This window comes from Podarcis pityusensis (assembly GCF_964106645.2).
Source record: "Podarcis pityusensis genome assembly, chromosome: 4".
NCBI classification, from domain to species: domain Eukaryota; kingdom Metazoa; phylum Chordata; class Lepidosauria; order Squamata; family Lacertidae; genus Podarcis; species Podarcis pityusensis.
In genome coordinates, this window is record NC_138027.1 from 4,320,161 (window position 1) to 4,341,838 (window position 21,678).

The window sequence follows — 21,678 nt, forward strand, 5'->3', positions numbered from 1 at the left end:
TCATTACCCATAAAAGATTTATTAAGTTTAGTTAACAACATCCATTTACTTGATTAACAAATTTAATGTAAGAAAGCTGAAGGCACACACACTGTATAATCCGTGCACAAAGTTGAAGTTATTGTAGAGCAATTGGGGGGGGGGTGGCTGCTCTCTCCCCCCCAAAAAATATTTGGTGACTGTTTGGGGAACTTCTGGCCCCAGTGATTCTGCTGGCTTGTGGCATGGCAAAGTCAAACTGTTTCTTGCAGTGCCACCTGTTCTGCCACCCAAGCTCCACCCCCAAAGCACAACAGAAATCAACGTGGATTGAAGGCTTGGTCAACTGCCAATAGCAGGAGCCCAGCTCTAAGAATCGTTTGCCTGTATTAAATAACTCTTCGCTGCCTTTCCATTCCTCTCAATAAAGAGCCCTTCTGCCAGCTGGATGAATTACACACTATCTCTCGCTTGGCAAAGGATGTTGGCTTAAGAAAGGACACTGTGTTTTCCTGTGTGTGCACCTTGTACATGTCAGAAATGGGGCAGACTCTACAAGCATGACTTCCCCCTAGGCTGCTAAGGAAATGCCACCCTGAGCTCTACAGCGGATCCCGGCTGAGAATGAAACAGATCGCTCCTCTTTGGAGGAAAGGCGGCTCAGGTATCTGGCTCTCCTACAGGGTTCTCTTCTGGTGCCAGATCTATCACCACCTCTGGCACCCTCAGCTCCACCTGGGGTGGCCTCTCCTCAGCTTCCACCTCCAGCGGCCTCTCCTGAGCCTCCTCCCCAGGCTGTCTCTCCTCAGCTTCCACCTGGGGCGGCCCTTCCTCAGCTTCCGCCTTTTGTCCCTCAGAGGGTTCCTGAGGCAACTGCGCGTCCTCTTCGGCAACGGCCCCATCCTGGTGCACAACAGCTTCCACAGGGGACCCCTGCCCAGAGCTGCCTGTATCGTTGTCGTAGCCCTGGAAGCTGCTGCGCACCTTCATGATGTACTTGTGAAGGACGCTGGCCCCATCCAAGGGGTTGGCCGCTGTTCCGTTGGTGGCCACGGTGTGGCGCAGATGTTTCATCTCTGAGTGGAGGCGCACCACGGACTTGTTCAGCTCCGTCAAGCGGTTCCCCAGATCTGCGGACAATGACAATAGAGAGAATTTTTTTAGAGACTGGGAACCGTTTAGGCTGTATCTACAGAAACACTGTAAAGCATGGGTAGGCAAACTAAGGCCCAGGGGCCGGATCCAGCCCAATTGCCTTCTCAATCTGCCCCGCGGACGGTTCAGGAATCAGCGTGGTTTTACGTGAGTAGAATGTGTCCTTTTATTTAAAATCTCTGGGTTATTTGTGGGGCATAAGAATTCATTTATATATTTTGTTCAAAATATAGTCCGGCCCCCCACAAGGTCCGAGGGAAGAATCATAAACATTCAGCTTTCTCAGGATGAATGCATGAGAAACTGTTGCCCAAGAAGGCAGCTTCTGCAGAAAACAGGTGTTGAATAGTGGGAAAGATGGACGAAGGACACAGCTCTGTTGGATTCACAGCTCTCAATTGCAGCAGCTCCTGGAATCAGACTGACTGCAGCTTAGATGGCTGCTTTATATAATACGAAGTACAGTGGTACTTAATTCGTTCTGGAGGTCCGTACTTAACCTGAAACTGTTCTTAACCTGAAGCACCACTTTAGCTAATGGGGCCTCCTGCTGCCGCTGCGCCACCAGAGCCCGATTTCTGTTCTCATCCTGAAAAAAAGTTCTAAACCTGAATAACCTGAATTTTATTTCTAACTACGCAGACAGAAAAGAATATACATCATCTCTCTGTGAAAGCAGAGAGGCAACTGGTACAAAGAAACAGGAAACCAGTAATATCAACATCCGTCTCCCGTGAGACTTCCAACAGTCTGGAATCTCTGGAATGTAAACAGAGTCTTGTGACTCCAAAGCACTGCACAGTGGCAAAACAGAAACCTAACACCCGGTTGCAGAAGACTGGCAGGGAGGGTGGTGGGCAAGCCCTTCTGGACATGGCACCCCATCGGGATCCCCCTTCCGAGGCAACATTGCTTACCTTTCCTGCGGCTCTCCTCAAACTCCCGCCGGGCCGTGTCGATGTAGCGCTGCACTAGCGCCTTCAGCACTTGGTGCCGGTAGGCAGCGCGGCCCTCCATACGCTGGCCGCCCTCATCCGTGGAGGGGTTAGACTGGGGGGGAAGAAGGGCAGAGTCAGGGGGTGACAGGGTTCCCAAACGAAACATGGCAGAAGGGGGTCACACCTCCCAGAAGGGCCCTGGGGGGAGGCCTGCATCTGGAGGCTAGCAGGCAGGAGGTTGTGGCTGCAAAGCACTCTGCACATGCTTCAGCGTGCCCAAAGAGGCATGCCTCCAAAATAATTAGTTGAAAAGCAAACAGATGCAAACAGATCCTTTATTACTGCGCTTTGCTTCACCTAGGTCGAGCTAAGATTATAATACTTCAGAATTTTTGGGAGTTCTACCCCCTTTTTTGAATTTTGGTCATTTAAGGTTTATGATTTTTCTATTTCCTTCTGAGGAAACTGAATCGTTCAGGGAAACGAGGTTTGTAGCCGGCATCCCGTTAAGGCTTTGTTCAGTTTTAGGTTTTTCTAATTGTTTCCTTAAACTTTATGATTTTTATTATTTAGTTTATTTCCATAAGATAATATTTCTAGTTGATTACTTCTTGTTTCAGGGATTTTCACGGTATTTCATTTGTTTTGTGCGATTATTTGAAAAGCAGAAGACGACAGGACATTATGGCACCAGGAGCGCACAGGCTTTTTTGTACAGCGTGGAAGCAACTTGGCCTATAAACTATTTTTTAATTGATGCAACTTTCTTTCATAAATGTCACCGAATGGAGCACAAGGGGCACTGAAACTGAAGCCGCAGGTTCCCAGCACCAGCCTCCCCACTGCCTCCCCCTCCCTCTGTCCCTCCTCGCAGGCAGCACTTCTAATGTGCTACCTAGATGGTCTTCTCCCGCCCCCCTCCCAGCGCAAATCCAAAGGCTGAGGAAGAGAGCAGGACAGCCCACTGCAAGCAGAGTCGTGGGTGCAAGGAACACTCCCTTGAAACAGCCCCAAAGGGAACTTACAATGGTTGAGATGGGGGGGTATTTCTGCTGGCGCTTTGGTTTGTAACAGCACAGGAAGCGGAAGAGGCCCCTGGGAGAAGATGGGGAAAGAAAGAGGTGAGCCGGGAGGCCTGTGAACAAGGCTGACTGTAATGTTTATTATTATTATTACTACTAAATTAACAAAATTTACATGCTGATTACTTGACAAAAAAACCTCTTCAGTGTTTTGCAAAGGACAAACGTCTGCTTCTATTTTGCCTAGAAAGCAAGTGTCCCTATTTTCTAAGGACAGTCGTGGATTTACAGAAGCGGTCCTGGTTTCTGACCTGATTTTGGAATGTCCCACTTTTCCTTAGGATGTCCCGATTTCCATTGGAGAAATGTTGGAGTGTATGGAGTCATGTGACCACCTTGAGCCAAGGAGATCAGTAACTATGCAACCTTTAGAAGACACCTGAAGGCAGCCCTGTATAGGGAAATTATTTACGTTTAATGTTTAATGATGTTTTTATATAAGTTGGAAGCCCCACAGAGCAGCTGGGGCAACCCAGTCAGATGGGCAAGGTATAAATGTTGTTGTTGTTGTTGTTAAATAGGATGTCCCTATTTTCATTGGAGAAATGTTGGGGGTTATGCAAGTCTGAGTGGTTTTCTACTTCATCTGCACCTTCTAGGCAGAGGTCTGAGCACTTTCCCCCTTCCTCCTCTCCTTTCCAAGGGAAAACATGCACCGGCTTAGCGATAGATTGGAACCAATGGCAATCTGGGGACTAAATTGCTGCTTGCTCCGATTGAGCACTAAGCAGCGTCTTCCCCCCAGGGGAAAGTAGCAGGAACAAGAGGAAGTGTGGATAAGCCCTCAAGTATTGCTTAATAATATTTTGAAGCATGGATTAGAAACAAATTTAACATGTAAACAGAAATAAAGTCAGCAATCTTAAAACATTTACACACAATAAAAGTTCATTTTAAAATAACATAACTAAACCACTGAGCCTCTTGGGCTTGCTGATCGGAAGGTCAGCAGTTCGAATCCCCGCAACAGGGTGAGCTCCCGTCGCTCGGTCCCTGCTCCTGCCAACCTAGCAGTTCAAAAGCACGTCAAAGTGCATGTAGATAAATAGGTACCGCTCCGGCGGGAAGGTAAACAGCGTTTACGTGTACTGCTCTGGTTCGCCAGAAGTGGCTTAGTCCTGCTGGCCACATGACCCGGAAAAACTGTCTGTGGACAAACATCGGCTCCCTCGGCCAGCAAAGCGAGATGAGTGCCGCAACCCCAGAGTCGTTTGTGATTGGACTTAACTGTCAGGGGTCCCTTTACCTTTTTTAATCAAAAAAAAAAAAGTTTGGGTGGGTTCCAAAAATAATACAATGATGGTGCCCTGCTATTATGGGCTGTCAAATTCAAGGACTGGTTCCTGGCAAATGCAGAAGGAACATTGTAAAAATGTAAAAGCATCAACAGTTCTGCAGAGAGGGGGCATGTATAGAACGTGCCAGTCCATAAAGTAAGCCAGTCCTCTGCTGCCGAGGGCTAAGTTTAACCCAGAACTATCAGAGTCTCCCCACCTCAAGGGTCTCAGGAGCAGCCTGACAAATTACCTGACGGCGTAGAAGATGGACTTTGGTGACGGGATGATGTTGAAGGGCACTGGCAGCGTCAAGCCTTCTCTGAAGAAAGACAAGTAGAGCTTGGAGCGGGCAAACTTCCACTCCACGTCGGCATCGTTCTGAAGAGCACAGGAGAGAAGAGGTGGCAAGGAAGACTCCGGTAAATACGAGGGGTGGTATGCCCCGCGGAGGACCTTAAGGTCCATATATAGCAACACCCTAGTGGTCCCGGGCCCTAAGGAAGTCAGATTAGCCTCAACCAGAGCCAGGGCCTTTTCAGCACTGGCCCCAACTTGGTGGAACGCTCTGTCTCATGAGACCAGGGCCCTGCAGGATCTGATTTCTTTCCACAGGGCCTGTAAGACAGAGTTGTTCCGCCTGGCCTTTGGCTTGGAATCAACTTGATCCCCTCCCCCTCTTTCCTTTTTCCTTTCTCCTTCTGTGATGGAACTCCTATTTGGGGACTTCCCTGGCTTTGTTCTGGCCCACGTAGGACCAGTCTGGATAGTTGGCCTTGGTGAAGATTTTACGTTTTCATCCCCAAAAAAGTTTTTGATTGAAACGAGGCTGCATTTTAATGCTGTACTTAATTTTGTTTTTAAGTTGTATTTTAATCAATTGTTTTTATACCTGGTGTTAGCTGCCCTGAGCCCGGTCTTGGCTGGGGAAGGTGGGGTATAAATAAAAATTTATTATTATTATTATTATTATTATTATTATTATTATTAATCTAGAGCATCTTTGCTGTGCTCTTCGGTCCAAAAAGATCATTAAGGAAAGAAAAACAAACCCCCAGTCCTTGCCTGCAGGCTTACATAGGAACACAGGCAAGTTGTCAGACAATTGGTCCATCTCTCTCAGGATTATTAACAGTGCCAGGCAATGGCTCTCCGGGGTTTCAGATGGGGGGGCATTACTAGCCCTGCCTGCAGCTGCCATTGGAGACGGAACCTTTTTCACGCAAGCAGGTGTGCTACCTCTGAGCTGTGGGTCTTCCCTTAAGCCACAGGAATGCAAGGAGCTACTTCATTCTGAGCCAGTCCTTTGAGCCCATCAACTCAGGGTTTCCCAAACTTGGGTCTCCAGCTGTTTTGGGACTACAACTCACATCATCCCTAGCTAGCGGGACCAGATGTGAACAGTAGTCCAAAAACAGCTGGAAACCCAAATCTGGGAAACCCTGAGCTAGCTTAATGACTGGCAGCAACTCTCCAGAGGGGGTGTGGTGGGTGCGTGTCTTGCCTAGCCCTAGTTGGAGACTGAGCCTGCGACTCTCAATTGCTGTACCATTTTGCAATCCAGAAACACGGAATGGACAGCAAAGACCAACAGCAGCTGCGTCTCCCGGGAGATCAGCAGTGCAAGGGGGAGGCCCCAGTGAATCTGACCAATAGCAATTGAGAGCCATTGTGCACCACCCAGAAACACGGTGGATACGGTGCACTGAGGTGCCTCTCTTGGCTACAAGTAGGGATGTGTCAGAGGAGCCCGTTGAAAATGCAAATTGGAGTGGAAACCCCACACAATGGAATGGAAACCACCACACAAGGAAACACAAGTGGACATTTGCTCTTTTTTTCCTTCCAGTCTATCTACAGCAGGCATAGGCAAACTCAGCCCTCCAGATGTTTTGGGACTACAACTCCCATCATCCCTAGCTAACAGGACCAGTGGTCAGGGATGATGGGAGTTGTAGTCCCCAAAACATCTGGAGGGCCAAGTTTGCCTATGCCTGATCTACTGTATTGTTTTTGATGCTTCCTTTCCACTTGGAATTAATTACCTAAGTACAGGCCACAGCAGACAGCAAGAGGAAGCTGAATTGCAGTGGAATGGAAACAGCCCTGAGTTGTGATGAACCCAGCGCAAGACGGAAGTTGCTGCCTCCTCCCATCTCTAGCTGCAAGTCCCTGGAGAATGTAGGGCAGCCTTTCTCAACCTGTGGGTCCCCAGATGTAGCAAGGCCAGAGCTCAGGGTTGATGGGAGTTGTAGTCCAACATCTGGAGACCCACAGGTTGAGAACTGCTGATGTAGAGTATGGATCTTGATCTGGAGATCCATCTCTCTGTTCCACACTTCCCAAACCCCGGTCCAATTCCAGTAGACGTAAGATGCCATGCAAAGGATAAGGTGGGTCCCTCTTACTCGCCTCCTGGTTCAGCACTCACCTCGATTTTCTGGAAGGACCTTGTAATCATGGCAATGAGCATGTTGAGGAGGACAACCACCATGACGATGGTGAAGACCCCATACAGCACCCTCCCCACCAGCTGAGCTACGAAGAAATTGGGCATGTCCACCACATCGTGTTTCTCCATCCCAAGCATGGTCCAGAAGAGGAACTGGAATGTCTCGTTGAAGCTGCATGGGATAAGGGATAGCAAGCTGAAACAGCTGGGGGTTTCGGGTCAGGGTACCCTCTCCCACCAGGCTTCCTCCAGGGGACATTCTCGTTCAATGATTATTTCAACATTCATCCTGATCTGCTTGCACAAAGCTTATGCAGAGGTTAGATTACTATATCCAGTCTTCACTGACCTTTCATTTTGATTTGCTTGTGGGGCAGTTATAGGACAAAGAGCATCCTGATACATGTGGGGTATTTACACATCTTCCTCAGTGCTGGATTTACGTATAAGCTAAACAAGCTCTAGCTTAGGGCCCCACTTTCTTGGGGGCCCCAAAAAAATTTAAAGGGAAAAAACTGGATGTGCATTTGCAAAATATAAGATAAAAAGCAAATAAAATAAAACCTACATACAGCAACAGTGTTTTGTGTTGTGTAGGCTCCTGTGATGTAAGTCATGGGCCCCGCCTGCTAGCCTGCTCCCTAAAATATCACTGGTTTGCTCCTTTCTATATATAGGGTGCCTACATTGTGCATGGACTGGTTGCATAGAGACTGGTTTTTAGAGACTAGATTATGAGTGTCTGTAAATTGTGTTTCTAAAGGAACTTTTGTTATTTCCAAATGCCAACGTGTTTGCATTATTAAGTTTGTTATGAATAAAAAAATCATTTTAAGTTAGAGCTTAATAATTATTTCACTATTAATATACTTCTTCTTAATTGTATTTCACTATTAATATACTTCTTCTTAATTGGTTTTCAGTTCAACAATTACTTGGATAAAATACATATTTTGTTATGTGCAAGTGGCTTTAGATACCTACTGGGTTCATAAACTACCATATAGCATATATTCAACACAAAAAACAGCAACAATTTGTTGTTGACAAAGGACAGCTGGACATAGAAAGGGCCCCATTACCTCCAGTAGCTTAGGGCCTCATCAAACCTACATCCGGCCCTGGTCTTCCTGCTACTGCATTTAAAGCTATTGCTTTCGCTGAGACACCTGCACTGCAGGGGTTGGACTAGATGACCCTTGTGTCCCTTCCAGCTCTAAGATTCTATAATTCCATTATTTCCCTGCCACTTTCCAATCTGTAAAAAGCCACTTTCTTTCTTTTTTAAGTGGACAACAGAGCCCCTCAGTTCGTTCTAATTGTGCGCACCTGAAGTTCCAGCACACGCTTGAATCCCTCTCGTGAAATGCTGACAGTCTGGGGGCGCCCACAGGCAACTCACCGGTTTTGCCATTTGAGCAGGTGGTGACACTGGATTTTGGGTTTTCTCCTGAGACCCAAAACAGCTGGACTGCATTCAGCCTTATTCTTTATACTATGCTGATTTTGTGTAAGCTGATTTCTGTACTTTTGTGGAATATAAATTATGTAAATAACAATAAATGGGGATCTTGGACCCTCCTGAGGCAGCCAAAGAGCTGCCACCTGACGACTGCTTCCTGCTATAGTCGCAAAGAGTCTGAGAGCCAAGATCAGGTCTAGGTAACCATCTTCAGATCAAGAGCTTCTTTCCCTTGTGGGGATCCTTCTCAGGGGCTGCATTCCCGTGGTGGGCAGAGCTGGAGGCAAAGTGGGTGGAGCAATGGGTTTGGCTCCTATCTTTGGGGGGGCCCTACATACATAGGGTTCCTGGGTGGTCTCCCCTTTTGAGTACTGGCCAGGTTCAGAACCTGCTTGGCAAGGAGGTCAAAACACTGGACTTTGGCCCAGCACCCTGTACAATCTCCTAGCTGTCCAATCTCATCCTTTTTGGCCACCCTGGACGCCTCCAAGCCAGCTGCCGTACCTCCCCAGCTTCTCAGAGTCTTGGTAGTGGACGTAGACGTTGTTCATCCCACACAGGAAGGCCGTCAAGATGATCACCATGATGAACATGAACCTGGAGGGGAGGAGAAGCACAAGGAAGCCAAAGAAAAGAAAAGCAGGTCACCTGTTGTTATAAGAATTCGAAGGTCCCAAATATAAAAGAAACATTCATAAATGTACAAGGCAAACCCATGCATAAGTATATAAACCATGTGTCTGAAATAGTACCGGAGAGCAATCCTGAAACCATTTTGATTCCCCCAAAGGAGGGAGGAAATGGGGAAAGCCTTCCCTTTGTCTTTTTGCTTAAAAATCCTGTCTTAAGGCTGTGTATTTGTGCATGAATAGGGTGAGCCTGTGACCTGAAGTATTTACCATCACAAAAGAATGGCCAGGCTCCCCAGGTAAAGCCATTCAGTGACCATTATCAGGTATCCTGGCAGACAGGATTTCTGCTGCAGACCGCCTCCTTCTGCAATGTATTTCTGCTGTAGACCCTCCTCCTGTGATGTATGTATGATGTTTTTGGGGGTGGTCTTGAGCAACAGGGTGGGCAGTTTCAAAAGTCTATATAAGGACTTGCGCACCATTGTTCTGGGTTCCTCCTCCCTCCTGCGTGTGGTGAGTGGGGACCCCATTGCAACAGCTAATAAAGATCAGGCTCACTAGCCGCTTTGCTTCTCGATATACTATGGTTGGCCTCTGTTATTTTCTCCTAACAACAGGGAACCTACTTAAGGACTCTATACGGGCTCTTGCGATCACTGCAGATGGTGACAGCAGTCACGAAATTTCTTGGGAGAAAAGCAATGACAAATCTAGACAGCACCCTAAAAAGCAGAGACATCACTTTGCCAACAAAGGTCTGTATAGTTAAAGCTATGGTTTTCCCAGTAGTGATGTATGGAAGTGAGAGCTGGACCATAAAGAAGACTGATCGCCGAAGAATGGATGCTTTTGAATTATGGTGCTGGAGGAGACTCTTGAGAGTCCCATGGACTGTAAGAAGATCAAACCTCTCCATTCTTAAGGAAATCAGCCCTGAGTGCTCACTGGAAGGACAGATCCTGAAGGTGCGGCTGCAATACTTTGGCCACCTCATGAGAAGAGAAGACTCCCTGGAAAAGACCCTGATGCTGGGAAAGATGGAGGGCACAAGGAGAAGGGGACGACAGAGGACAAGATGGTTGGACAGTGTTCTCGAAGATTCCAGCATGAGTTTGACCAAACTGCGGGAGGCAGTAGAAGACAGGAGGGCCTGGCGTGCTCTGGTCCAGGGGGTCACGAAGAGTCGGAAACGACTAAACGACTAAACAACAACTACAACGGGCTCTTGGATTCCCCATAAGGGAAAAGGAGCAGAGTATTTCCTATAACAGCTATTATTGTTCTCAATTTGATTTCTTCACAAATACAACATTAAAACCAGCAAAACAAAGCCAAGAGGCTAGGGCAGCATCCCACACACACACCTGATCATGTCATCGATCATCTTGCCAATGGAGATCTGCAGGGTCCCCAAAGTTTCGTGGGCGGGCAAGATGTAAGCCATACGGGTGAAGCTCAGCATGCTGGTCACTGCAAAGAGCACCTCGGCCATGAACTGGGGGTCTTCGGTGTGCCACTCCTGACGGTCTGGGTCAAAAAGGGGAGGGAGGATGAGTGCCAGGTGACATCTGTGTCAGGTGGCGCACACCTTTTGCAAGTCAGCTTCCCTGCTCACAGCCCTTCCTTGTACGTTGCTGTACCAATGTCTGAAGCCTTTTCCTTTACCTTCTAAAGCAGGGGTCAGCAAACTTAACGCGCCTCAGGCCGGTGTCTTCAGTGCCGATCATGCAGCGGGCCAGAGGGCAGGGGAGCGCGTGCCCATACGCGTGCGCACATGCTGTTTCCGGTGCACTTCCAGGTCGGAGGAGCACTGGAAATAGCTTGTGTGCATGCGCACAGGCCTCCTCCGACCCAGATGTGCACCGGAAATAACGCTTGCGCATGTGCAAATAACACTTGTGCATGCGCAAATAACACTTGCTGTCAAGGCTGCCTCAAGTCTCAGCTCACAAAAGACCAACGCCTATCTCTTCTTATATACAAAAGTGTTTATTGCAGTTCATTGTTTGCTTCACATCCGAGGCGCGCAGCCCTACGTCTGCTAGGCTTAGACCGCTGAAGTCCCCTCTGAATCCGTCCCTCCCCTGCACCAGTTTAAGAGGCTTGCGCTGCTCCACCTCTTTCTCTCTTTCCTTTTCCGCAGGGTCTTTCTGCCCGCTGGGGTTTCGCCCCTCCTGGATTCCTCTGACGCGGAATCAGACTGCTCTTGCCCCCTCCTGTGGGCTTTGGGACCTGGCCCCTCCTCCGGGCTCCCTGTACTTCCGCGCGCCTCTACATTTGAACTTGGCGCGCGCGCCCAACCTCTAACTTTCCTTTTAACAGCTACACTACTCCCTTCACTACTCCCCTCCCCTTCCGGGAGGGTGGCTTGCTCCGACCTCCCTCCTTTCTCTGCTGCCGGAGCCGCTTCCCCTGATACACTGAAACCTCCACCCCCTTCGCTGCACTCTGGCGGGGAGGCTGGTCCTGACGCCCAGCTGCCACTTTGAAGAAGAAGAAGAAGAGTTTGGATTTGATATCCCGCCTTTCACTCCCCTTCAGGAGTCTCAAAGCGGCTAACATTCTCCTTTCCCTTCCTCCCCCACAACAAACACTCTGTGAGGTGAGTGGGGCTGAGAGACTTCAAAGAAGTGTGACTGGCCCAAGGTCACCCAGCAGCTGCATGTGGAGGAGCGGAGACACGAACCCGGTTACCCAGATTACGTGACTACCGCTCTTAACCACTACACCACACTGGCTCTCCCCCGCTGGCCCCCTGCTCCTGACACGTCCCCCCTGGGGCTCCCCTGGCCTTGACCACCGGCGCCCCCTTCTGGGAATCCCCTGATTCGCTGGAAAGGCTCATGGAATCTCTTGAGTCATTGTCATCCTCTTCCTCGCTGTCCTGGGATTCATCCCCATCGCTCTCCATCTCCTGCCTACCCTGTGCCTCTGTCCCTGAACCCCTGACACTTGCGCATGAGCACAAGCTATTTCCGGTGCTCCTCCAACCCGGAAGTGGGCAGTCGCACAGTGAAGAGCCGGTAAGAGCGGGCGGCGGCAGCGGGTGGCAGGGGTCACCACAGGCCGGATAAACGAGTCCCTCGGGCGTTATCCAGCCCACGGGCCTTAGTTTGGGGACCCCTGTTCTAAAGGCTGCCTTCCCCGGCTCCCATCAGCCCCTGCCAGAGTGTCCATATTTTGCTTGGGCTGATGGGAGATGCAGTTCAAAATGTCTGGCGGGCAGCAGGGTGGGCAAGGCTGGGCAAAGGTAGTGGGGACCTGGATTGTGTTTAATCATGTGACAGCAATTCCCAGTTTGTATCACCCTCTCCCAAAGGAAAAACAAACAAATCTTTCCCAGTTGCATGGCAATATTATTTCAACAATGTGCAGGTGTGCATTTGGTTATCTGTCTTGGATGCAAATATTGCTAGGGGCTCGGTTTGGAGCCAGGATTTCTCTAAATTAATGAATAATTTTTAAAATGGCTGGAATTTCACGTCTCTCACATTTGTGATAAGCAAGAACTGAATTTAAGATGCAAAGAGAATGAAGAATCTGAGGAATCTTAGAAGAAACTGGCTGTGGGATCAGGCCAAAGTCCCATCTAGTCCAGCATCCTGTTCTGACAGAGGCCAATCAGATTCCCCAAAGGGAAGCTCAGTAGCAGGAACCCCCTGAGTCGCCAAGCCCTGGGACTTCACACAGTGGAAGTGAAACATAGCCATTGTGGTTAATTGAAACTCACATGATCTCAGGCAATCTAATGTCAAAGGGAAATGTGAATTTTACTTCCTCTGTGTTCAAACAGGTGCACCAATGGAGCCAGTAAACGGTCAAAAGGTAAAGGACCCCTGGATGGCTAAGTCCAGTCAAAGGCGACTATGGGGTTGTGGCACTCATCTCACTTTCAGGCCGAGAGAGCCGGCGTTTGTCCACAGACAGCTTTCCAGGTCACGTAGCCAGCAGGACTAAACCTCTTCTTCTTCTTCTTCTTCTTCTTCTTCTTCTTCTTCTTCTTCTTCGTGTATATAATTTTTATTAAACTTTCTGCTTTACAATTTAAAGAACTCATTTTTACATCCTTAAGATATCAATGACTTGACTTCTCTTTCCATGGTTCATTTTACATATCACAAATCCCTGCATAATTTACAAAAACTATACCATTCAGTATTCCATTATTGCACCCATCAAAACTGATTTACACTGCTGAATTTATCTTAATGCTGCCAGTGTTTTCAGCTGTACGCCATTATTCCCCATATATTCAATAAACGTTTCCCAATCTTCTCTAGAGTAGAGAAGATTAGAGAAGATGACTAAACCGCTTCTGATGTACTGGGACCCGGTGAGGGAAGCCAGAGCTCACGGAATCGCAACACAGAAGAAGGAACGAGACCCCAGCTTGTGGGAGGTGCTCACCCGCTTTCGTGTAGTAACGGCATTCTGCAGACTCCTTGTTATCCAGACAGAAAACACGGCCCTGGAAGAATATCAGGAGCCTGAGGACAAAGGAGGCCAAGTACATGCTGAGCATGACGATGTCCAGGAAGTTCCACCAGTCCAAGAGGTAGCTGCGGAAGCCCTCAATCCAAACCTCTTTGCACTCAAACCAGAAGAAACCTGGAGGAGGAAAGCACAGGGGATCAAAACCCACCACTGGCCACAGCTGGAGGAGGAGCAACCTTGGCTGGTCCTTGCCATGGCCCAGGGCTCTGGGTCCCCATCCTTGGGGGAAGAGGCCATGGGTTCAGGGGACATCTTGGGCCGCGAGGAGGAGTGCCACTGCCAGTCTGACCTGGGCCACACAGACCTGCCACCCATATCATGTGCAGCGAAGTCTCCCAGAAGTCCTGGTTCCGCCCTGAAAAGGTCTCGTTGTTGTACTCCAGCACCAGCGACTCTGCCAGCAGGAAGACCAGGAACCAGACGTACGAGGCCGAATGCAGAAGGAACTTGATCACGGGGATCTTCAGCATTTTGGCAGGCTGATGAGAGAAGTGGCACACAGCATGTTAGGAGAGGGCATGCGCCCCACAGACGCACATCAGCCTGCCTTAACCCGCTGCCTTCCAGGTGTTTCGGACTATAACATCCATCAGCCCCAACCAGTTATGGTGATGTGCAAGTCTGGCATGGATAATGTCACAAAGGCCATTTCCGTTCCATCAAAAATATTAAGAAATCTGCATTTCTAAAAAAACCAGGAGCATTTTTTACTTGGCATTATAGGTGAGGATATTAATAGATAATAATAATAATAATAATAATAATAATAATAATAATAATAATAATTTATTATTTATACCCCGCCCATCTGGCTGGGTTTCCCCGGCCACTCTGGGCGGCTTCCAAAAGAATATTAAAATACTGTGATACATCAAACATTAAAATCTTCCCTAAACAGGGCTGCCTTCAGATGTCTTCTAAAAGTCTGGTAGTTGTTGTTCTCTTTGACATCTGGTGGGAGGGCGTTCCACAGGGCGGGCGCCACTACCAAGAAGGCCCTCTGCCTGGTTCCCTGTAACTTGGATTCTCGCAGGGAGGGAACCGCCAGAAGGCCCTCGGAGCTGGACCTCAGTGTCCGGGTAGAACGATGGGGGTGGAGACGCTCCTTCAGGTAGACAGGATGTAAAATTGTTTTTATATGCAACAACAGCGGCAAGAGTATTGTTAGCCCAGAAATGGAAGCCAGAAGAAATACCGACGAAAGAGGAATGGCAGACGAAATTAATGGACTACCCAGAATTAGATAAAATGACAGGAAGGATTCAAAACCTGCAGGACCAGAGGTTCACAGAAAATTGGAAGAAATATACGAACTATTTGAAGAGCAACTGTAATCAACAAATTACGCTAGCAGGACTACAAGTTTTGTAAGGAGAAATATATGAAATATTGCAAAGAAGAGAAAGAAGAGAGACATTAGTTACGAGATTTAAATGTAATAGCGAAAATAAGAAGTGTATATTAAGAGATAAGATTGGAAAATTTTCAGGTGTGATTGATGGAAGTAAAAAAAGAATTGGATAAGATATAAAAGTATGTTTAATAACTGTTGAAAATGATATTTAAAAAACTGATAAAAAATATGTTTTTAAAAAAAGAAATCCGCATAAATAGCAATTAACTACAGTAGTCTTTAAGGGGTTAAACAATACAGACTGCAAAAAAAAAAAAAAAAAGCATGCTGGAAGAAGTACCCGGTATTCAGTAGGCACCAGGAGATCAACAAGGAGGATCCCCAAGCTGCCTGCAGGCTGAAGAGGCCAAGACCACGTTGGCTGGGAAGAGGATGGTGTGTTATGCCTGGACACAAACCACCCACCTTGGATCTGGGGGCCACATAGTAGAGGAGGCACAGGAAAGGCATCCCCATGAAGATGGAGCTGGAGATGAAGACCTTCCAGAGATTGGTGCTGCCCCTCCAACTCTGCAGGCTCCCGCACCAGATGGACGACAGCACTTGCTGGCAGATGGGGTGGGCGACAAACTGGGGGGGAAATAAGGTGGAAAGGTCTCTCCTGGATCAAAGCAAAGGCTTGGCGCCCTGTGCAGGAGAACGGCCCACACTGCCTTAAATCCGGCACTTTGTGGCTTAGGGCCCTCTCCTGGTCTGCCCTGCAGAGGACCTTGAGGTCCATGAATAACCATAGTTTAGAGGTCCCGGGCCCTAAGGAAGCCAGACTATCCTCTGCCAGGGCCAGGGCCTTCTCAGTGATGGCTCCGACCTGGTGGAATGTTCTGTCCCATGAGACCAGGACCCTTCAGGATTTAACCTCCTTCCTCAGGGCCAGTAAGACAGAGCTATTCTGCCTGGCTTTCAATTTGAACTTAGCCTGATCTTTTCTTCCCCTTCCTTCCCTTTTTATGAAGATTACCTGCTCTGAGATCCCACAGCTAATTCTCCCCTGGTCTCCTCGCTGGCCCAAATAGGACTAAGTTAGCCAGCTAGCCCTGGTGATCATCTAATGCTTATTGGATGGATTTCCCCCCTAAATTGATTTTTGAATTCTGAATTTATTATTCACGTTTCATACTGTATTTTATGCTTTTTTTTGTTGCATCAATTAAGTTGCATCAATTAAATCTGTTGTTAGCCGCCCTGAGCCTGGTTTTCTGAACCGGGAAAGGTGGGGTATAAATTTATTTATTTCTGCTCCCATCTGCCCCCAGACCATGCTCCTCTGACAAGCCCACCTGCTTCTGGTTGTAGTTGACAGCCAGGCGAAGCCTCGACAAGTTGGGGATGCCCTCCTCGAAGGCCTGGTCATCGAGGTCCTCCTCTTCCTCATCATTCGAGGAATCCGCCACGTCATTCAAGACGGCCGTCACCTCGCTCTGGTTGCGGCACATTCCCAGCAGCTCAAAGGCAAACTCCTGGCACAGCTGCTCCAGGGCCAGGTACTCGGGCTGGACAGGGGGACATGGGCAAGGCAGGGTCAAGGAAGGGTCTGGCTCACCCCAATTCTGAAGAGAGCGGCTTTTCTGGGTGCAGAATCTGAATTGCCCAGATGCATAGCGTGGTCTACATGGACTCCCCACCCCAACTCCTTCCTCTAAAAAGAATTAGGTTTGTGACGTGAATATTGTGGAATTAAAAAACAACGTCAGTGTCAGGGCTGAGGAACAACCGGTGGCCTTCCAGATGTTGTTGGACTCCTAGCCCACATGGCCTATGTTCAGGGATGATGGGAGTTGTGGTCCACCACTACCTGGAGGGCCGTAGATGTTCCCCACCTTGACCTACATGCTTGGTGCAGCAAGAGACAGACCTTGAATTCGGGCTCCTTCTTGGAGAGGCGCTTGAGCTCTCGACTGAGCTTGAAGGCCGTCAACATGGCGTCTTCGCTGGCGATGGAAAGGTGCGCCCGGCTGGCAATGCCCTTGTAAGTGTTGATGCGAGAAAGCGAGAACTTGAGCAGGTCAAACTTGCGGCCGTTGGAGCACTCCAGGCAGGAGCACGAGACCTTGTGCGGCCCCGGGATGGCGTGGCCTTTCTTCATGAGCATGTCCACGATTTCGTAGAGGTCCTTCTCGCAAGCCAAGGTGAGGGGCGTCACGCCCGGGGCAAAGCGTGAGTTGTCAATGGAGTTGTCAAACAAGGCCGAGGAGAAGGACTTGATGTCCATCTTGCGGCCTTTCTCCTGGTCCAGGCGGTCCAGCAGCAGCTTGACCACGGTGGGCTGGTTGGTATCCACGGCAACCAGCAAGGCCTCGTGGATCTGACGGAAGTCAAACTTGACAATGCGCAGGAGCGTCTTGGTGATCTCCTCGCCGCCCGTGCGGATGGCCAGGTTGAGAGCCTCTCGCCACGCCCGGTCCTCGGCCTCATCCAGCTGCCTCAGGATCCCGTCGCTCACCTGCAGCAGCTGCTGGACCTTCATCAGCTGCCCGTCTTGGATGGCGTTGAGGAGGCCTTCCGGGAACTTCAACTTTTTGTTCACGATTTCTTTCCAATCGGGTTGCTAAGGGGGTGGATGGAAAGACAACAAGGGTCATTCTCAAAGCTGTGGGCTGTTGTTTAGGGTTTTCTAAAATGGACTTGAGAAATGCAAGATGTTTCTGCCCTTGGGGAATCTAGGTTTGCAAGGTGGTAGAAGGATCTACATTGCAGTCTGCAAAAGGATTTTGAGAGCAATGAAGAACACTGACAAGACACAAGATCTACCCACTCTGGAAGAATGGCAGATGAAGGTGATTGACTACATGGAATTGGCGGAAATGACTGGCAGAATCCGAGACCAGGGAGAAGAGTCGGTGAAAGAAGACTGGAAGAAATTTAAAGACTATTTACAGAAATATTGTAAAATTAAGCAATCTTAGAAGGATGTTGGATAGAAACTAAGTGGTTTCCAGCTGTAATGCTTTAAGAGATACGAAAAAAGGCTTACAAATGGGTAAAAGCTTAATGGTAAGGATTTGCTGAACTAACAAATTGAACTGGAATACAAAAAAGGGAGGCATGAGGAGGTCCGGGGAAATAAGTGTAAGGAAGATAGGCTATGGAAAATTAACGTGTTTTTAACTGTTTTATTTTCTATGTTTCTTTTTATTTTTTACTTTTTTGTTATATCTTAAAAACTTTATACTTTTTTCTGTATTCTGTATTTTCCGAAACTTTAATAAATATCATTTAAAAAAAAAAAAAGAACACTGACGCCTCTTGCAGGGATTGGCTGAGCTGCCCTAAGGGCAGGAGGTCAAGGTAGGATTCCCTGGGTGCCACTGGAAAGGAGCAGGTCTGGAAGCAGAGGGGCTGAGGAATGAATTAAGCGGAATCCTGTTTGTACACCATTTGTGCTGCTTGTGTGGCTCTGCTCCTCTGCAGCGCCCGTGGCTGCCTTCAGAAGCGCTTTGCTTGTTTAGCCATTACCATCGCTGTTCTCTTCACATTCCCCCTGGGCAAAGCAACTCTTCATTATTTACTGGTTAGATTCCCGTCACACTCCTCCTATCAACTGGTTTCAAAACAGTTTGCAGCAGTTTCCTCGAATGCAACCTGCAAGTTCCCCAGGGGAGATGGCAAAGGGAGTGGGGTGCTTGCTAACAGCCACTCAGAAAAGCTCCAGCTGCAAAGCTGAATTGACTGTGGCACCTCAGTTCCTATGCAGACTGGCCTGAGGGGCGCCTGCCTGCAAGGCGTTAATGGGGGGTGGAGGAGAGCAAGGAAGAAAGCTGTCTCTCTATCAGGGTTGCATTTCTTCAAGCCCTTTCACACCCAGAGAGTATCCAGCAGCACCCACTGGCAGTGGCGTAGCGTGGGTTGTCAGCACCCGGGGCAAGGCAAGTAATTTGCGCCCCCTGACCCGTGGATTTTAGTAGGGGCAGAGAGCTGCGAGTGCGAGCGCGCCCCCCCAGATGTTGCGCCCGGTGCGGCCGGCCCCCCCTGCACCCCCCACGCTACGCCACTGCCCACTGGCCTGTTTCGTTAGGAATACATTCTTCATGAAACAGATAAGGTTTAAAAAAGCCTTCCAGAAGTTTCTGCATTGTGTGGGAGTGGCTTAACTGGTGTCAGGAAGGAAGATGAGTTTGCAATTTTGAGGGGGCAAGAGGAGAGCACACATTGTAAAGAGCTTGTAAATATTAGTACAGTGGACACTCGGGTTGCGAATGTGATCCGTGCGGGACGCACGTTTGCAACCCACAGCGTTTGCAACCCGCAGCAGCGCGTCTGCGCACGCACAAGTTGTAATTCGGGGCTTCTGCACATGCGCAAAGCACGATTTAGCGCTTCTGTGCATGTGCGACCCCCGAAACCCAGAAGTAACCCGTTCCGGTACTTCCGGGTTTCGGCAGGTCCGTAACCCGAAAAAACACAGCCTGAAGCATCTGTAACCCGAGGTATGACTTTAGCTTAAATGCTTGTATGCTCAAATGCTTGCATAACGTAATTTCTTAACAGTGCATTTGCGTGTGACTACAGTTCTTGTCATCTGCCACCAGGTAAGCTGTGCTATGCACTTTAGGAAGTGGTTATAGTCAGTAACCTCTAAAGTATTATGTTCAGGCATCAATACTCATGTTCTGGGGCAGCAACATTGCACACGTGCATGGAGGAACGTAGGCAGAGCATCACAAGTGCACAAGCCCCACCAAATGGTCACTTTCAGCTTTGACTTTTTATTTTTTTAAAATAGTATTGAATCACTGACGGGCTGCAAAAGGGACACCTGAATGGGGGGGGATCATCTGTGGTGGTGGAGACTAGGGGCAGAGACAAAGGGGGGGAAGCTGTCAGGTGTGGTAGCTAAAAAAAGTGAGGCTGCAGGACCCCGTGACTCTCACTCAGAACCTAAAGACAGAAGGAGCCTTTGGCTGACGCAGGAGGTGAGCAGGAAGCTGCCTCCTCTTTTATTGAAAGTCTCCAGCAAATAAATTTATCAATAATTCCATGGATTACCACCAAGTGAAGACTGCAGTAGCAGCAGCAGCCCACCTCCCTTCTGGCTGGTTCGTTTTCCGCCCTGCACCCTGGAGAGGGCTGAGACCTTTCCCTGCTGGGGCAAAATGTAAGCTCACCTCTCAGCAGTTCAGAAAATCTAGCAGAGATATATTTTTATCACATGTGGTGGGATTGTAGTGAAATTAAAAAAATCTGGGAAATGATATACAATGAATTGAAGAAAATGTTCCAATTAACATTTGTAAAAAAAAAGCCTGAATCATTTTTGTTAGAGATTGTAGGAAGAGACCTGCCAAGGAAATTGAAGAACATATTCATGTACGCGACAACGGCGGCAAGAGTCTTAATAGCAGAAGGATGGAAGAATGAGGAAATTCCTACCAAAGAACTACCAAAGGGAAATTGATGGACTGTGTGGAACTGGCGAAATTGATGCACAAACTCCGTGACAAGGACAACTGTGACTTTAAAGAAGAATGGGAACCTTTTACAAAGTACTTAAAGAAACAACAAAATGAACTGGACTCCTTGGCAGGTTTTGAATAAACAAACACAAATTTATTATTAGTAACTTACAGACAGATAATTTAAAGATCTTTACAATTTTATAATACACAGAGAATAACTTGTATTGAAAAACCAGAGAGAGGAGCTGAGGGAAGTCTGGGCAGGGGTGGGAGGGTGTTATTTTCTTGGGGAGGGGGGAGGGAAAAACAGGGGGGGGTGAGGATGAAATGTCTTTGATAAATTGTTATGCTGAAATTCTTAATGAAAATAATTTTTTTTAAAAAAAAGGTAGGAAAGAATATCTAGCAGAGAAGAAGCAGCCGACAGTAGAGAAAGTTACCCAAACCAAAAGGGCATATCTATCTATCTGTCTGTCTGTCTGTCTGTCTGTCTGTCAGTCTGTCTATCACATCGTGGAGCCCCCCTCCCTGCCCTGCACTCACCGTGATTCCATCGAACTCCAGTGCCATCTTGCCCAGGGCAGACGTGCCAGCTCCTCACAGGTGTGACTGGCAAAGGATGCTCCAGGTCCTTCCCCTTCCAGCAGAACGAAACCGGGGAAGGCCTGGCTGAAAAGGTGTCCTGCTTCTCCTCCAGGCTTTCCTCTCCAGCCCTCTGCCAGTGCGGATCTCTTGTTTTTCCCTGGCAGGGGCAGGAGCACAGCGGGGCCACCTGCCAACCCCCCAGGGGACTGGGTTGCCACATGAACGCCATGGGCAGCCTCCAGCAAGGCCTCCCCCTGCTCCCCCAGGAGCCTGGGCTGTTTGTCACAGCAGCCGGTTCCTGCTCTCAGCTCCCTCCTCCCTCCCTGCCTCTCTCCCTTTGCACATCTGCCCTGCTAGCCCCCAGCCGCTTCCTGCCTCAGGCCAGCATGGAAAGGAACTGGGGTGGCAGAAAGGGGGACGGCTGGGGAATGGAGCATTGAACAGATGGTGCAATTCTCTCCTTTTGTGAGTTCTTTTCCAGGTAAATCACCGGCTGGGTTCTCTTTTGGAACTTGGTGTATTGCACTGTCAGAAACTCTGTGCTCCGTAGCTCGAACTATGAGGATCTCCAGAGGAATGGTCCTCCCACATCAGTTAAAAGCTCTTTTTAATATTGGTCTGGTCTAGTAGACAGCACATTGTTGGCAACATACTCCTAAAATCCCCACTCAGCGGTTTCATGGGGGATAACATTGAACCCTAAGGAACCCCACAGTGAAGGATCCGTGGGGCCAAGCATCACCCTCTGGAAATGACCATCCAAGTAGGACCAGAAGAACCGCAAAGCGATGCCACCCACCCTTAACTCAGACAGCTGC

General features: G+C 48.6%; 1 protein-coding gene and 1 long non-coding RNA gene across 3 annotated transcripts; one reads left to right on the forward strand and one right to left on the reverse strand.

The window, feature by feature from the left end:
• Positions 1-17: 17 nt before the first annotated feature.
• LOC308475077 (short transient receptor potential channel 2-like) lies at positions 18-21,227 on the reverse strand. 2 transcript variants are annotated; one of them, XM_081001898.1, is made up of 13 exons: positions 20,819-21,227; positions 16,735-17,427; positions 16,160-16,372; positions 15,288-15,452; positions 13,773-13,947; positions 13,382-13,582; positions 10,339-10,501; positions 8,847-8,939; positions 6,860-7,052; positions 4,682-4,809; positions 3,098-3,167; positions 2,052-2,184; positions 18-1,109 (listed from the first exon to the last, which is right to left on the reverse strand). In XM_081001898.1, exons 1-13 carry the CDS (start codon positions 20,843-20,845, stop codon positions 640-642), a joined length of 2,724 nt encoding a protein of 907 aa, XP_080858024.1. In that variant the 5' UTR covers positions 20,846-21,227; the 3' UTR covers positions 18-639. The 2 variants fall into 2 exon arrangements, with proteins under 2 accessions (XP_080858024.1, XP_080858025.1); XM_081001899.1 differs by lacking the exon at positions 15,288-15,452.
• Positions 4,773-6,641, forward strand: LOC308475492. The gene is made up of 3 exons (XR_013985260.1): positions 4,773-4,850; positions 5,425-5,524; positions 6,491-6,641. It is a non-coding gene; the product is annotated as an uncharacterized lncRNA (long non-coding RNA).
• Positions 21,228-21,678: the final 451 nt, after the last annotated feature.

Excerpts from the sequence above, each read along its gene's own strand:
- LOC308475077 (XM_081001898.1), bottom strand. The coding sequence starts at position 20,845 with ATGGCACTGGAGTTCGATGGAATCACG. Across the intron at positions 15,453-16,159 it reads TCAACTACAACCAGAAGCAG|TTTGTCGCCCACCCCATCTG; the intron begins GTGGGCTTGTCA and ends TTTCCCCCCCAG. Across the intron at positions 4,810-6,859 it reads GGTCCTTCCAGAAAATCGAG|AACGATGCCGACGTGGAGTG; the intron begins GTGAGTGCTGAA and ends TGTGCTCTTCAG.